The sequence below is a fragment of the Mustelus asterias genome, chromosome 1 (genome assembly GCF_964213995.1).
Source record: "Mustelus asterias chromosome 1, sMusAst1.hap1.1, whole genome shotgun sequence".
NCBI lineage: Eukaryota > Metazoa > Chordata > Chondrichthyes > Carcharhiniformes > Triakidae > Mustelus > Mustelus asterias.
The window spans coordinates 89,528,730-89,546,562 of record NC_135801.1 but is presented as its reverse complement, the minus strand read 5'-3'; the positions used below and the strand labels follow the sequence as shown (position 1 = coordinate 89,546,562).

The 17,833-nt window shown below is 43.1% G+C and overlaps 1 protein-coding gene across 1 annotated transcript in view; it reads left to right on the top strand.

Moving 5' to 3' along the window:
• The window catches only part of LOC144495135 (prominin-1-A-like), a 160,992-nt gene that overhangs the window by 94,524 nt on the left and 48,635 nt on the right, over positions 1 to 17,833 (top strand). Inside the window, exons 10-14 of the mRNA XM_078215086.1 lie at positions 6,208 to 6,271; positions 7,282 to 7,441; positions 7,833 to 7,985; positions 8,127 to 8,250; positions 17,523 to 17,626. Coding sequence (XP_078071212.1) covers positions 6,208 to 6,271; positions 7,282 to 7,441; positions 7,833 to 7,985; positions 8,127 to 8,250; positions 17,523 to 17,626 — 605 coding nt within the window. The remainder of the gene's footprint in view (positions 1 to 6,207; positions 6,272 to 7,281; positions 7,442 to 7,832; positions 7,986 to 8,126; positions 8,251 to 17,522; positions 17,627 to 17,833) is intronic.

Below are 17,833 nucleotides of genomic sequence, written 5' to 3'. Positions count from 1 at the left end.
TGTGATTCCAAATAAACCTGTTGGGCTTTAACCTGGTGGTATGAGACTTCTTGCTGTGCCCATACCAGTCCAACGGCGGCATCTCCACATCATGGCTACCATCTTACTACAATAACTGTGAATGCATATAATGATTGGGGAGGTGGTGGCATGGTTGTCATTGGATTAGTAATCCAGAGTAATGCCCTGGGAGCCTGGGTTTAAATCACACCATTGTTAGCGCGAGTGGGCGAACATGACCACTTTGAACTCAGTCAGGTTCAACAGCGGTACAGCTTTATTAACGTCGACGGAGGTGCAATCAGGACATACAAACAGCACTGTCCCAAAAGCACTCTAAAAGCCCGCTGCAATGGGCGACAGTTATACTCGAACTTTGACACGTTGTATGATTCAAATGTTAATGTTTTGTTTACAGTATTTGACTCTGACCATTCTGTTTTGATGTTTTAAGTACAGTATCGATGTTTAGGTATGGTAATCGTTTCTGTCCTATGGGTTTATCAATGGTCTAGAATCTCCGGGGTTTCTTGAACAATGGGTGTTTGGCTGATCTCAGGAAGTCTTTTGAGGCCAAGAAGGCTTCCTGATATCACCTTGATTAGGTCAGTGGTGCTGAATTGATTAGATGAGGGGGGTACCTTTACTTTAGTTTCCTTTGGTGCCACCCTGCCTGGCTCCCTTTTGTGTGTTAGACCTTGTTTGCATTTTAAAAGCATGCCTTTTGCCTGCTTGTCTGGATCTGTCCCTTTTAATCTTTAATAGAGGGGTTCTGACTGCAGTTTGGCCTGTTTCATATTATATACGTAACTTCATAAATTTGTTGTCTGCTAACACCATGACAGATGGTGACATTTAAATTCAATAAAGATATGGAATTAAAGTGACCATAAAACCATTGTTGATTATCATAAAAATCTATTTAGTTTGCTACCCTCCGATCTTCAGGCACTCAGGTGAGGTGCCTGAAGATTGGAGGGTAGCAAATATAGTGCCTTTGTTTAAGAAGGGCTGCTAGGAAAAGGCTGGGAACTACAGACTGGTGAGTCTAACATCTGTAGTGGATAAGTTGTTAGAAGGTATTCTGAGAGACAGGATCTACAGGCATTTAGAGAGAATGATTAGGGACAGTCACCATGGCTTTGTGAGTGGAAAATCATGTCTCACAAATTTGTTTGAGTGTTTTGAAGGGGTAATCAAGAAGGAAGATGAGGGCAGTGCAGTTGATGTTGTCTAGATGGACTTTAGCAAGGCCTTTGACAATGTACCACATGGTAGGTTGTTGCATAAGGTTAAATCTCTCGGGATCCATGGTGAGGTAGCCAAATGGATACAAAATTGGCTTGAAGACAGAAGGTGGTTATAGAGGGTTGTTTTTCAAACTGGAGGCCTGTGACCAGCGGTTTGCCTCAGGGATTGGTGCTGGAACCACTGTTATTTGTAGGCCAGACTAGGCAAGGGTCCACTGTTATTTGTTATTTATAATAATGATTTGGATGAGTATTTAGGAGGCATGATTTGTAAGTTTGCAAATGACACCAAGATTGGTGGCACAGTGGACAGTGAAGGTTATGTAGGATTGGAACAGGATCTTGATCAATTGGGCCAGTGGGCCGATGAATGGCAGACGGAGTTTAATTTAGATAAATGAGAGGTGATGCATTTTGGTAGATCGAATCGGGGGGAAGGACCTACTCAGTTAATGGTAGGGCATTGGAGAGAGCTATAGAACAAAGAGATCAAGGAGTACAGGCTCATAGCTTCTTGAAAGTGGAGTCACTGGCTAGAGTGATGAAGAAGGCATTCGTGCTTGGCTTCATTGGTCAGGACATTGAATACAGGAGTTGGGGCGTCTTGTTGAAGTTGTACAAGACATTGGTAAGGCCATGCCTGGAAAACTATACAGTTCTGGTCACACTATTATAGAAAGAATATTATTAAACTAGAAAGAGTGCAGAAAAGATTTACTAGGATGCTACTGGGACTTGATGGTTTGAGTTATGAGGAGAGGCTGGATAGATTGGGACTTTTTTCTCTGGAGTGTAGAAGGCTGAGGGGTGATCTTAGAGGTCTATAAAATAATGAGGGGCATAGATAAGGTAGATAGTCAACATCTTTCCCAAAGGTAGAGGAGTCTAAAACTAGAGGGCATAGGTTTAAGATAGATGGGGAGAGATACAAAAGGGCTTAGACGGCAAATTTTTTCACTGAGGTTGGTGAGTGTCTGGATCGAGCTGCCAGAGGCAGTAGTAGAGGTGGGTACAACTTTGACTTTTAGAAAGCATTTAGACAATTATATGGGTAAGATGGGGCTGAATGGCCTACTCCTTATCAAATGTTCATAAATGTAAAATCCAAAATTTATTGTCCAAGTTGCGTCTCCACTGTTAGTTTCACAAAGCTGATATCTCTTTATCTGGTTGAACGGTGTGAAGTTGATGTAATTCGTGATGCAGTCTAAATTTGCCACAGTAAGTTGAGACTTGCACATTGCCCTTTTTAACAGAGGGATGAGTCAACCTCTATGACATTATAAAGAAACTGTTACATGTTTGGAGTCAGTTTCTTCAGGTATTAATTATTGAGATTTTTAAAAACATTTAATATCAAAGCGTTTTAAACATTTTTGTTGCCTTTTATTTTTTCTTAATACTATCTTTCCATTCTGATCTGTCATTGAATTCATTCACCTGGATTTACACTTAATTCTGTCCTTGCGCTATTTTACAATCCTGAGTTTGTCCTGCACCCTCACCTCCCAAATGTCCAATTTTGCTCACTGTGATGCTTCCAACTTGCTTTTCCAGCAATTTGCTATGCAAAAGAATTTAAAAGCATAAATGTGCAAAGGTAGCTCTTAATAAACAGCAATATTGTTGGACTCACTCCTTTGGAAAATTGCTGCTCAATACACTTTGCATTCTCCACACGATACATGCCTCCCACCTCCCTTAGTCAAGTTCTGCACGCATGAGGATGGCCTCAACCGGGATCTTGGGTTCATGTCACATGACATGTATCCCCTACCATTTGGCCTGGGCTTGCAAAATCCTACCAACTATCCTGGCTTGAGACAATTCACACTTCTTTAACCTGTGATTATCCCTCTCTCTACTCGCACTGTCTGTACCTGTAAAGACTCGCATTCCAACCATTCTTCACATTCCAATCTGTAATTATCTTGCAACTGTATTTTTGCCTATATATGCCGTGTTTGTGAACCTACCTCTCCACTCTCCTGATGAAGGAGCAGTGTTCCGAAAACTCGTGATTCCAAATAAACCTGTTGGACTTTAACTTGGTGTTGTGAGACTTTTTACTGTGCCCACCTCAGTCCTTCACCAGCATCTCCACATCATGACTTCCCTTAAAGAGAGTACTTAACATGGCAGTCAGGTGACCTATCTCCTGATGGCTGCACAGAAGTACCACACCTTAGGGAGGAGGCAGTGGGATGGTAAAAGCACTGAGGTAGTAATCCCAAACTAATGCTTTTGGGATCATGGGTTCAAATCCCACCATGCAGCTGGTGGAATTTAAAGATTCAATGCATTAATAAATCTGGAATTAAAAAATAATCCCTGTAATGGTGACCATGATTTTCAATAAAACCCATCTAGTTCATTAATGCTTGTTAGGGAAGAAAATCTGCCATCCTTACTGGTCTGGCATACATTTGACTCTGCAGTCTTGCCACATGCAGGTGTGAATGGTGGTGGACAATTAAACAACCAACAGGAGGAAGTGGCTCCACATATTTCCCCACTCTCAATGAAGGGGGAGTCCAGCAATGCAAAAAGACAAAGTTGAAACATTTGCAACAATCTTCAGCCAGAAGTCCTGCCCACTGACGCTTAGTTTGCATTCTGCCAGAGCCATTCGGTTCCTGACCTCATAGAATCACTACAATGCAGAAGGAAGTAATTCAGCCCATTAAGTTTGCATCCACTCTCTGACAGAGCATTTTATCCAGGCCCATCTCCACCCTACCCCCATAACCTCATGTATTTACCCCACAAATCCTACTAACCTACACATCTTGGAATAAAAAATCCCAAGTGTCTTGGACACTAATGGGCAATTTAGCATGGCCAACCCACCTAACCTGCATATATTTGGACTGTGGGAGGAAACCGGAGCCTCCAGAGGAAACCCACGCAGACATGGGGAGAATGTGCAAACTCCACACAGTCACCAAAAGCTGGGATTGAATCTGGGTCCCTAGCACTGAGACGCAGCAGTGTTAACCCCTGTGCCGCCCAAAGAATTGAAGAACTGGTCCAAACGTGGACAAAAGAACTGAACTTGGGTGATGTATGAGTGACTATCTTGCCCTCAACAGGCAGCAATTGACTTGCTGTGGCATTGACCAGGTGTGGCATCAAAGAGCCCGAGCAGAACTGAAGTCAATGGGAATCTCCACTGACTGGAGTTGTACCTAGCATAAAGGAATACGCCTGTTGGAGGTCAATCATTTTGGTCTCAGGACATTGGTGCAGGAGTTCCTCAGGGTAGTGTCGTAGGCCCAGTTATCTTTAGCTGCTTCATCAATTACCTTCCCTCGAGTAGTGGAGATAGATACTGATGATTGAATAGTGCTCAGTACCATTCGTGACTCCTCAGATAGTTAAGCAGTCCATGTCTAAATGCAGTGTGCCCTGGACATTATCCAAGCTTGGGCTGACAAATGGTAGGTAACATTCTTGCCACATAAATACCAGGCAACGCCATCTCTAATAGAGTGAATTCATCTTCATCCCTTGACATTCGTTGGCATTACTATTGATAGATTGACCACAATCAACATTCTGGGGATTGTCATTTACCAGGAAAAGAAATACATAGCCATATAAATATTGTAATTACAGGTGCAGATCAGAGGCTAGGAATTCTGTGGCAGGTAACTCATGTTCTGACTACTCAAAGCTGCCTACCATCTACAAGGAGTGTGATGGAATTTCCACTTGCTTAGAATGAGTGCAGCTACAACAATATTCAAGAAAGCTAACACCACCATCCCGGGCAAAGCAGCCAGTTTGATTGGTACCCCATCCACCACCCTCCAACATCCACTCCCTCTACCAATGCCACACAGTGGCATACCATATACAAGGTGCATTGCAGCAACTCATCAAGGTCTTTTGACAGCACTTTCTGAACCTGCAGCCGCCAAGAAGGGCAAGGGCAGCACACAAGAGAACTCCGCCAAATGCAAGTTCCCCTCCAAGCCAAACGCCATGCTGATTTGGAACAAGATTGCCATCCTTCAATGTCGCTGGGTCAAAATCCTCTAACACCCTTCTTAACAGCACTGAGTGTCTACTACACCACATGAACTGCAGCAGTTCAAAAAGGCAGTTCACCACTGGGGATGGACATCAAATGTTGACTTAGACAGCGATGCATACATTCTGTGATTCCCCCTTTTTAAAACTGTAATTCCACCACTTAGCCTTGAGACAGGTCAGTCTTTGTGGTGAAGGAACCCGCTTAGTGCTGTTAAGTGGGGAGCTGCAGGATTTCCACCCGAAGGCAGTGAAGAAATGACCATTGCATTTACAAATCAGATGATGTGTGAGGCTTGGAAAAGTCAGGCATGTCTCCAAACTAGTATTGAATGTGCTTCCACTACCACCCTTTCAGCTACTGAATTCTGAATCGTAGAATTGCTACAGTACAGAAGGAGGCTATTCGGCCTATTGAACCTGCACCGACGACAATTCTACCCAGGCCCTGTCCCTGTACCCCATGTATTTACTCTGCTGGTTAGGTGCATTGACCCGAACAGGCGCTGGACTGTGGTGACTAGGGGAATTTCACAGTAACTTCATTGCAGCGTTAATGTAAGCCTTACTTGTGACTAATAAATAAACTTTACTGTTACTGCTGAGACCCCTGATGCTAAGGGGCAATTTTAACATGGTCAATCCACCTAACCTGCACATCATTGGACTGTGGGAGGAAACCGGTGCACCCGGAGGAAACCCCCACACACGCAGAGAATGTGCAAACTCCACACAGTCACCCAAGGCTGGAATTGGACCTGGGTCCTTGGTGTTGTGAGACAGCAACAACAAATGTTTTCTTATTTCTCCCCTGGATTTTTTGCCAATAATTACAACTGATATCATTAATTTTCAGAGTGCTGCTGAGAACAGAATAAAACCTGTTGGTTCATATGTTAATAATTTACTTATATAATTCTAGGGACATTCAGCATTTGACAGTACTCCAGAGATGCTTCAAAATGAAACCAAATTGTTTTTATCAGGTACAGCTAATAGTAACATTTAATTCTATGTATTTTTGATCTTGTACATAAATTTTCCTTTTCCTTAAATTAACAATATGCAATCATAGCTTGACAGTTAACTGAAACAAAAGTATCTATGAATAAAATTTTAGAATTTTTTTGTCGACTAATTCCTACTAAACATTTTTCTGGTATTTCTCTTTGTAAGTTTAAGCAAAACCTAAGCATAGTATGTAAAATTATGACATAGTGTGCCTTTTTGTGTTTTTCCTGTATGTGCCAGAGTCTTCGTTTTCTAATTTCTTGTAATCTGTTTACAGAAGCTACAATAAATCTTGTTTACAAATTTAGATTCTGGAAAACTAATAAATTCCTACTGGATTTTAAGACATTGCCCTCTACTCATTTATGGTGATCTCTATACTTTGGGTGGAGTTGAATCAAGCACTTTTCCTATTTGAAAATTGTAGAATCATAGAATCCTACAGTGCAGAAGGAGGCCATCTGGCCCATCAAGTCTGCACTGACCACAATCCCACCCAGGCCCCACCCCTATAACTCTACTTATTTACTCTACTAACTTCCTGACAAGGGACAATTTAGCATGGCCAATCAACCTAACTTGCACATCTTTGGACTGTGGGAGGGAACCGGAGCACCCAGAGGAAACCCACAGGGAGAATGCGCAGACTCCACACAGACAGTGACCCAAGCCAGGAATCGAATCGGGTCCCTGGCGTTGTGAGGCAGCAGTACTCGCTACTGTGCCACTGTGCCGTAATCAATTCCATCAAAGCCTTACATTTACACTGACTCTTTGTGTTAGTAAATATTGTATTAGCTTGAGTTTTGCAGTTGTTTAAAAGAAAATGTACATGGTGAAGAAGTGCTTTCCATTTCATGGTGTAAAGTCCATTTCCATGAGCCTGTCCCATCTGTCTCGATCAAAAACTATAAGGATAGAATTGGCATGATTGAAGCGTGCACGTGTAGTTGTGTAGATTTGTATTATTTGTCCCTTGTTTCAGATACAAAGACTGCGCTCAATGAACTTGAAGAGCAAATTTCAAATTTCAGTAAGGGGCATGTTATTGACGATGTAATCAGCACTTCCACTGCGTACCTTAATCAGGGTCAGCAGTACTTTCTTGAGTATTTTCCATATTTGGAAAAATACGATTTTTACAGGTAGGATTCTTTTTTTCAAGCTTACCTTTGATACAATAATAAGATATCCATTCGAAGGTTCCAACATTCACAACTTAAAAAGATGCTTAAGCTTACTTATTTGCTAAATACTTTGTACATTTTGCTTAAATGCATCCTACATGTTTCAAAATATATTTGTTGCCCCAGGAAACAGTAATCAGGTGTACCATATTTATTGTTACAATATGGAGGTTTCATATAAAACAAAGTAACCAAGGAGCAATGTGCCTTTAAATTCATTTACTGCCCCATTGAATGATGTGAACCATGTCTAATCTTCGTTTTGTTGAGTTTTAAGCATCTGCTATGAAAATGTATTTCTGCAGCTACTAAAAACACAAATGACTTTAGCATATGTGTCCTTTTATAGATGGCTGGCCAGTGTTGCACTCTGCTGTGCTGTAATACTTATCCTTGCTTTCAATTATCTTGGTTTGCTTTGTGGATCATGTGGCTTTGACAAGCATGCTTCTCCAACCACACGAGGCTGTGTATCAAACACGGGTGGCAACCTTCTTTTAGCGTAAGAACTTATTAATATTATGACAAAATATTTCTAATACTGGAGTTACATAAATACATGTAATGTGCAATCCTGTGGGATTACAATGCTATTTTTGGAATTATGTAAACATTTAATAAATCTATCTATCATTTCTTTCAGTGGAGTTGGGGTCAGCTTCATCTTCTCCTGGCTTTTGATGCTGGTAGTTTTGGCCACCTTCATTACAGGTGGAAATATAGAAAAACTTGCCTGTCAGCCTTTAAAAGACAACAGTTTATTTAAGGTAAAGTAGAAGAGCATTGTAAACACAGAATTTCTGATTGTATTCACTTCTGCTATCTTTTGGCAAAACGCTGGACCTTTCTGTTAGAAAAATATTTATTTGGACCTTAAAATTTCTTTCTGCCCCCAATCACTTTAACACCCTCTCCTCCTTTAAGGTGTCCTTGAAATCAATCTCTTTTGGTCATCATCCCTAATATCTCCTGATGTGACTCAGGCTAGATTTCACTGGATGCCATGTTCCCTGCCCCTTGGCTGAAAAGTTGATCAAGAGCACGCAGTAAAGAATTCAGCTGCCCCAGAGCCATTTTACACTTGGCAGGATGTTAATTGGCTTAGGATGATACTTCCACTCCAATCTGCTGCCCAGTTTGATTGGCTCAGTGGTCCCAGCAACACCAGAGTTGAGCAGTAGCACTTCAGGCACTCCCAAAGATGAGGGATTTATGGAGACTGAAGGCGGGTTTGATTCCCGGCTTGGGTCACTCTCTGTGTGGAGTCTGCACTGTCTGCATGGGTTTCCTCTGGGTGCTCCAGTTTCCTCCAACAGAATGAAAGATGTGCTGATTGGGTGCATTGGCCATGCTAAATTCTCCCTCAGTGTACTCAAACAGGCGCCGGAGCATGGCAATTAGGGGAATTTCATAATAACTTCATTGCAGTGTTAATGTAAGACTACTGGTGACACTAATAATTGAACTTAAACTTGTACCTTGTACGTCCAGGGTATTGGTGGAGCCAGGCTGGCAAGCTCCATCAAGGAGGTGATGGGGTAGGGCTGAGGTTAAAGGATTGGTATGACCTTTTGGGGGATGTGCCTCACTGTGCACAGGTGCAAAAGGTCATGCAAATTGAGTTTTAGAGCCAGACTCACATTCCAAAGAGAACTGACGGACTACTGTGTACTCTGTTTCGCGGAGACGTGGCTCACTCCTGCTTTACCGGACAGTGCCCTACAACCAGAGGACTTCTCAATCCATCGAATGGACCACACAGTGGCCTCAGACAAGGTTAGGGGAGGTGGGGGTCTGCTTTCTAATCAATACCTCGTGGTCCCTAGACGTAGCAACACTGGCAACTTTCTGCTCCCCAGACCTCGAATACCTGACGCTAAAATGTTGCCCCTACTACCTTCTGCGGGAGTTCACCTCCATTATCCTGATGGCAGTTTACATCCCAGCCCATGCGAACGTGAAGATTGCGCTGGACGAAATACACACCACTACGAAGTCTTGAGATGAAACATCCCGCGGCCTTGTTCATCGTGGCCGGGGACTTCAATCAAGCCAAGCTCAAGAGCATACTACCAAGTTACCACCAACATGTCTCCTGTTCCACCAGAGGCCCAAACATCCTAGACCACTGCTATACAAATATCAAACATGCCTATCGCTCTATCGCCCGCCCACATTTTGGCAAATCAGACCACAAGGCTGTGCTCCTGCTCGTGGCTTACAAGCAAAAACTGAAGCGGGAGAACCCATCAAAGAAAGTCGTGCAATGTTGGTCTGAGGAATTGGATGATCGCCTACAGAGCTGCTTGGAGTCAGTGGACTGGTCAGTATTTAAAAACTCTGCGACCAGCCTGAAAGAGTATGTCACTACAGTAACTGACTTCATTAGTAAGTGTGTAGAAGAGTGTGCCAAAGAAGCAAATCTCTGTGTTCCCCAACTGGAAACCATGGATGAACAGGGATATCCACTGCTTGCTGAAGTCCAGCTCTGAGGCATTCAAGTCAGGCGACACTAACCTATACAAGAAAGCCAGATTTTGGCATCAAAGATGCCAAAAGACAGTACCAGACCAAGCTAGAGTCCCAGCTTAGCCACATCATCTCCTGCCGACTATGGCGAGGTCTGCAAGACATAACAGGCTACAAGATGAAGGCATGTAAAATCGCCAGCTCCAACGCACCTCTCCCTGATGAGTTCAATGCATTCTACGTCTGTTTTGAGCAAGAGGTCAGCGAGAGCATGCCCTCCATCCTGGAAGCCCTGGATGAACCTGTATCTGGGGTCACCATTGCAGATGTCAGAGCAGCTCTCTCAAAGGGCAACCCATAGAAAGTGACTGGCCCGGATGGGGCACCCGGACGAGCATTCAGACCCTGTGCTGATCAGCTGGCGGGAGTATTCACAGACATCTTCAACCCCTCTTTACAGTAATCTGAGGTCCCTATCTGCTTCAGGCAGATGACCATTATCCCGGTATCTAAGAAAAATGAAGCAGCGTGCCTTGATGACTATCGGCTGGTGGCTCTGATATCCATCATTATGAAGTGCTTCGAAAGGCTAGTCATGGCACGAATCGATTCCAGCCTCCTGGACTACCTGGATTCACTACAGTTTGCCTATCGCCACAACGGGTCCACAGCAGACGCCATCTCCCTGGCCCTGCACTAAACCCTGGAACACCTAGATAACAAAGACACCCATGTCAGACTCTTATTTATTGACTACAGCTCAGCCTTCAATACCATCATTCAAAAGAAACTCATCTCCAAACTCCATGGCCTGGGCCTCAGCATCTCCCTCTGTGACTGGATCCTGAACTTCCTAACTCACAGACCACAATCAGTAAGGATAGGCAACAACACCACCTCCACGATCATCCCCAACACCGGTGCCCCACTAGGCTGTGTTCTCAGCCTCCTACCATACTCATACAACTATGACTGTGTGGCCAAATTCCCCTCGAATTCGATTTTCAAGTTTGCTGACGACACCACCGTAGTGGGTCGGATCTCAAACAATGACGAGACAGAGTACAAGAATGAGATAGAGGATCTGGTGAACTGGTGCGGCAACAATAATCTCTCCATCAATGTCAACAAAATGAAGGAGATTGTCATCGACTTCAGGAAGCGTAGAGGAGAACGTGCACCTGTCTACATCAATGGGAATGAAGTAGAAAGGGTCGAGAGCTTCAGGTTTTTAGGTGTCCAGATCACCAAGCACCTGTCCTAGTCCCCCCATGCCGACACTATAGTTAAGAAAGCCCACCAACGCCTCTACTTTCTTAGAAGACTAAGGAAATTTGGCTGTCAGCTATGATCTCACCAACTCTTACAGATGCACCATAGAAAGCATTCTTTCGGGTTGTATCACAACTTGGTATAGCTCCTGTTCTGCCCAAGATCGCAAGGAATTACAAAAGGTAGTGAGTGTAACCCAATCCATCACGCAAACCAGCCTCCCATCCATTGACTCTGTCTACATTTCCTGCTGCCTCGGAAAAGCAACCAGCATAATTAAGGACCCCATGCACCCCAGTCCTTCTCTCTTCCATCACCTTCCGTAAGGAAAAAGATACAAAAATCTGAGGTCATGTACCAACCGACTCAAGAACAGCTTCTTCCCTGTTGCTGTCAGACTTTTGAATGTACTTACCTTGCATCAAGTTGATCTTTCTCTACACCCTGGCTATGACTGTAACACTACATTCTGCACTCTCTCCTTTCCTTCTCTATGAATGGTATGCTTTGTCTGTATAGCGTGCAGGAAACAATACTTTTCGCTATGTTAATATATGTGACAATAATAAATCAAATCAAAGGTGAAACTGAAAAGAGGTTTCTCTCCCATCCTCCAACTGTTGCCAGATACCAGCCAGCCTAGTAAAAGTTGCTTCACATTTGGAGATAGGATGGATGTGGTTGAGTAGATGATGGGCAGGCCTCAACCTTACATTCCTGTGTACCCCCGATAACCTTTCACCACCTTATTAATCCAGAATCTATCTAACTATGTCTTAAAAATATTGAAAGACTCTGCTTCCACCACTTTTGGGGAAGAGAGTTCCAAAGAGTCGCAGTGCCCAGAGATAAAGATTCTCCTCATTTTTATCTTAAATGGACAACCCTTATTTTTAAGCAGTGACCAAAATTCCAAATTCTCCCACAAGATGAAACATCCTCTCCACATCCTCTCTGTCAGGCCCCTCAGAATCTTAAAGATTTCAATCAAACCACCTTTTGCTCTTCTTAATTCCAGCGAATGCAACCTATCTAACCTTTCCTCATAAGACAATCCACCCATTCCAAGTATTATTCTAGTAAGCCTTCTCTGAACTGCTAATGCAATTATATCTCTCCTTAAATAAGGTGACCAATACTGTACACAGTACTCCAGATGTGTTCTTACTAGTGCCCTGTCCAACTGAAGCATCACCTCCCTACTTTTGTAGTCAATTCCCCTCATAAATAATTAAATTCTCTTAACTTTCCTAATTACTTGCTGTAGCTGCATACTAGCCTTTTGTGATTCATACATAAGGACACCCAGATTCCTCTGCTTCTCCAAGCTCTGCAATCTCTCACCATTTAGATAATATGTTTCTTTCATTCTTCCTGCCAGAATGGACACATTCACATTTTCTCACGTTATACTCCATTTGCCAAATCTTTGCCACTCATCAATATGTCTATGTCCTGTTGTATCCTCCTCATGTCCTCTTCCACAGTTTGCTTTCCTACCTATCTTTATGTCATCAGTGAATTTGGCAATCATACCTTTGGCTCCTTCATCCAGTTCATTGATATAAATTGTAAGAGGTTCAGGCTCCAGCGCTGATCCCTATAGCATGCCACTTGTTACATCCTGCCAACCAGAAAATACCCATTTATGCCAACTTTTTGTTCCCTGTTATTGACGTGGAGAGAAGCTTGGCTAAATATGTTATTTCCTACACTGAGCTTTCATTTTCTGCAATAACCTTTGATATAGCACCTTATCAAATGTCTTCTGGAAATCTGTACATTTACTGGTTCCCCTCCATCTCCAGCATATATGACTCATAGGATCGTAGAATCCCTACAGTGCAGAAGGAGACCATTCAGCCCATCGAGACTGCACTGACCCTAATCCCACCCAGGCCCTATCCCCATAATCCTATGTATTTGCCCTTGCTAATCCCCCTGACACTAATGGACAATTGAGCATGGCCAATCCACCTAACCCCCACATCTTTGGACTGTGGGAGGAATTTGATTTAATTTATTATTGTCACATGTGTAAGTATACAGTGAAAAGTATTGTTTCTTGCATCCTATACAGACAAAGCATACTGTTCATAGAGAAGGAATGGAGAGAGAGTGCAGAATGTAGTGCTACAGTCATAGCTAGGGTGCAGAGAAAGATCAACTTAGTGCAAGGTAGGTCTGTTCAAAAGTCTGACAGCAGCGGGGAAGAAGCTGTTCTTGAGTAGGTTGGTACGTGACTTCAGACTTAGAGTCATAGAGGTTTACAGCATGGAAATTCGGCCCAACTTGTCCATGCCCCCCCCCTTTTTTTAACCCCTAAGCTCGTCCCAATTGCCCTCTTTTGGCCCATATCCCTCTATACCCATCTTACCCATGTAACTGAATGCTTTTTAAAAGACAAAATTGTACCCGCCTCTACTACTGTCTCTGGCAGCTTGTTCCAGACACACACCACTCTCTGTGTGAAACAATTGCCCCTCTGGACACTTTTGTATCTCTCCCCTCTCACCTTAAACCTATGCCCTTTAGTTTTAGACTCCCCTACCTTTGGGAAAAGATATTGATTATCTAGCTGATCTATGTCCCTCATTATTTTATAGACCTCTATAAGATCACCCCTAAGCCTCCTTTGCTCCAGAGAAAAAAGTTCCAGTCTATTCAGCCTCTCATAACTCAAACCATCAAGACCCGGTAGCATCCTAGTAAATCCTTTCTGCATTTTTTCTATTTTAATATCCTTTCTATAATATGGTGACCAGAACTGTACACAGTATTCCAAGTGTGGCCTTACCAATTTCGTGTACGACTTCAAGACTTTCCAACTCCTGTGTTCAATGTTCTGTAAGAGGTTTAACAACACCAGGTTAAAGTCCATCAGGTTTATTTGTTAGCAAATGCCATTAGCTTTCGGAGCGCTGCTCCTTCATCAGATGGAGTGGATATCTGCTCTCAAACAGGGCATACAGACACAAAATCAAGTTACAGAATACTGATTAGAATGTGAATCTCTACAGCCAACCAGGTCTTAAAGATACAGACAATGCGAGTGGAGGGAGCATTAAGCACAGGTTAAAGAGATGTGTATTGTCTCCAGATAATACACACCTGTTTGAGAGCAGATATCCACTCCATCTGACGAAGGAGCAGCGCTCCGAAAGCTAATGGCATTTGCTACCAAATAAACCTGTTGGACTTTAACCTGGCGTTGTTAAAACTCTTACCCCAGTCCAACGCCGGCATCTCCACTTCAATGTTCTGACCAATGAAACCAAGTATGCCGAATGCCTTCTTCACCACTCTGTCCACCTGTGACTCCACATTCAAGGAGCTATGAACCTGTACCCCTAGATCTCTTTGCTCTATAACTCTCCCCAACGTCCTACCATTAACTGAGTAAGTCCTGCCCTGGTTCAATCTACCAAAATGCATCATCTCGCATTTATCTAAATTAAACTCCATCTGCCATTCGTCAGCCCACTGGCCCAATTGATCAAGATCCCGCTGCAATCCTAGATAACCTTCTTCACAGTCCACTATGTCACCAATCTTGGTGTCATCTGCAGATGTATTAACCATGCCTCCTAACTTCTCATCCAAATCAATAATATAAAAGACAAATAACAGTGGACCCAACACCAATCCCTGCGGTACACCGCTGGTCACAGGCTTCCAGTTTGAAAAACAACCCTCTACAGCCACCCTCTGTCTTCTGTCATCAAGCCAATTTTGTATCCATTTGGCTACCTCACTGTGGATCCCATGAAATTTAACCTTATGCAGCATCCTACCATGTGGTACCTTGCCAAAGGTCTTGCTAAAGTCTATCTAGACAACATCAACTGCACTGCCCTCATCTACCTTCTTGATTACCCCTTCAAAAAACTCAATCAAATTTGTGAAACATGATTTTCCACTCATAAAGCCATGCTGACTGTCCCTGATCAGTCCTTGTGTCTCTAAATGCCTGTAGATCCTGTCTCTCAAAATACCTTCTAACAACTTACCCACTACAGATGTGAGGCTCACCGGCCTGTAGTTCCCAGGCTTTTCCCTGCAGCCCTTCTTAAACAAAGGCATAACATTTGTCACCCTCCAATCTTCAGGCACTTCACCTGTGACTGTCGATGATTCAAATATCTCTGCTAGGGGACCCACAATTTCCTCCCTAGCCTCCCACAGTGTCCTGGGGTACACTTCATCAGGTCCAGGGGATTTATCTACCTTGATGCGCTTTAAGACTTCCAGTACCTCCTTCTCTGTTATAAGTACACTCCTCAAGACCATCACTATTTATTTCCCCAAATTCCCTAACATCCATGCTTTTCTCAAAAATGAACACTGATGAGAAACTTTGGTATCTTTTCCTCGACAGAAGAAGGTGGAAGAGATGTCCGGGGGAGTCCTTCATTCTGCTGGCTGCTTTTCCGAGGCAGTGGGAAGTGTAGACAGAGTCAATGGATGGGAAGCTGGTTTGCATGATGGACTGGGCTTCATTCATGACCCTTTGTAGTTTCTTGGGCAGAGCAGGAGCCATACCAAGCTGTGATACAATCAAAAAGAATGCTTTCAATGGTGCATCTATAAAAGTTGGTGAGAGTCGTAGCTGACATGCCAAATTTCCTTAGTCTTCTGAGAAAGTAGAGGTGTTGGTGGGCTTTCTTAATTATAGCGTCCACATTGAGGGACCAGGACAGGTTGTTGGTGATCTGGACACCTAAAAATTTGAAACTCTTGACCATTTCTACTTCGTCCCCATAGATGTAGACAAGGGTATGCCCTCCACTACGCTTCCTGAAGTCGATGACTATCCCCTTTGTTTTGTTGACATTGAGGGAGAGATTATTGTTGTTGTACCAGTTCACCAGATTCTCTATCTCATTCCTGTACTCTGTCTTGTCATTGTTTCAGATCCGACCCACTATGGTGGTCTCATCAGCAAACTTGAAAATAGAGTTGGAGGGGAATTTGGCCACACAGTCATAGGTGTAAAAAGGAGTATAATAGGGGGCTGAGGACACAGTCATGTGGGGCACCAGTGTTGAGGATGGTCGTGGAGGTGGTGTTGTTGCCTATCCTTACTGATTACAGCCTGTGGGTTAGGAAGTTCAGGATCCAGTCGCAGAGGGAGGAGCTGAGCCCCAGGCCACAGAGTTTGGAGATGAGATTCGTAGGGATAATGGTGTTGAAGGCTGAGCTGTTGTCAATAAATAGGAGTCTGACATCAGTGTCTTTGTTGTCTAAGTGTTCCAGGGTTGAGTGCAGGGCCAAGGAGATTGCATCTGCTGTTGCGGCACTAAGCCGTAAACCGGAGCACCTGGAGGAAACCCACGCAGACACATGGAGAATGTGTAAACTCCGCACAGAAAGTGACTCGAGGCTGGAATGGAACCTGGGTCCTTGGTGCTGAGAGACAACAGTGCTATCCACTGTGTCACCATACCGCCCACTCCTTGAAAGACTCCTTGGAAGAATTCCAGTAAATTGGTTAAACATGATTTCCCTTTCACAGAATCATGTTGACTTTGTCTTGAACTTTTCCAACTGCCCTGCAACGCCTTTAATAATAGCTTTTAACATTTTCCCTCTGACAGTTGTTAGGCTAACTGGCCCGTACTTTCCCACTTTCATCTCCCTCCCTCTCTGAATAAAGGAGTTATATTTGCTATTTTCCAATATGGTGGTGGCCTTCCCTGAATCTAGGGAATTTTGGGAAATTAAGACTAATGCATTTACTATCCTCCTTACCACATCTTTTAAGATCCTGGGTTGAAGGCCATCTACACCCTGGAATTTTGTCAGCCTGCAGCTGCAACAATTTGTTCAATACCAATTCCCTGGTAATTGTAATTTGTCTGAGTTCCCCCCTCCTTCCAAACGGCTATAGTGAAGACTCATGCAAAATATCTGTTCAATTGATCCATCATCTCCTACTTTGCATTATTAATTCCCCAGCCGCACTTTATTATTTAAATATCTGCACAAACTCTTACTATCTGTCTTTATATTTCTAGCTATCATTTGCTCGTATTCTAATTTTTCCCTCCTTATTTAACTTTTTTGTCACCTTTTTGCTGTTCTTTATGTTTTGTCCAAGCTTTTGACCTACGGTCTTTATGCAATTATATGCTTTTCCTTCAAGTTTGACACTGCCTTTAACTTTTTTATTTAACCACGGATGGTGCCGCCTCCCCTTGGAATTGGAATTTATGTATTCTATGCACACAAATTATACGATATGTGGGAAGTCATTTGTTCTCATACTTGCCTCTAAATGTATTTTTGTACTTTTAAGGTTCTGGATACTCCTTATTTGTTGAACTCAGAGTGGAAACATTTTCTTTCTGGACTTCTGTTTTCTGAACACAACATAAATGTCACTTTCCAGAGTGTATACAGGTTAGATACTTAAGTCTAGTAATAACTTGTAATGCCTGTTTCTGGGAAAAATAATTACTCCCAATTTTCTCTTTGTCACCTTCTCTCCAGAAGATGCTGACTGGACTGGAATAAGGATTCAGGTTTACCATCTGATTATCCTTCATGTATGAGGTTGACAGTATTCAGTGATGGGAAATATTTCAGCCCTTCCCAAACCTATCTTAG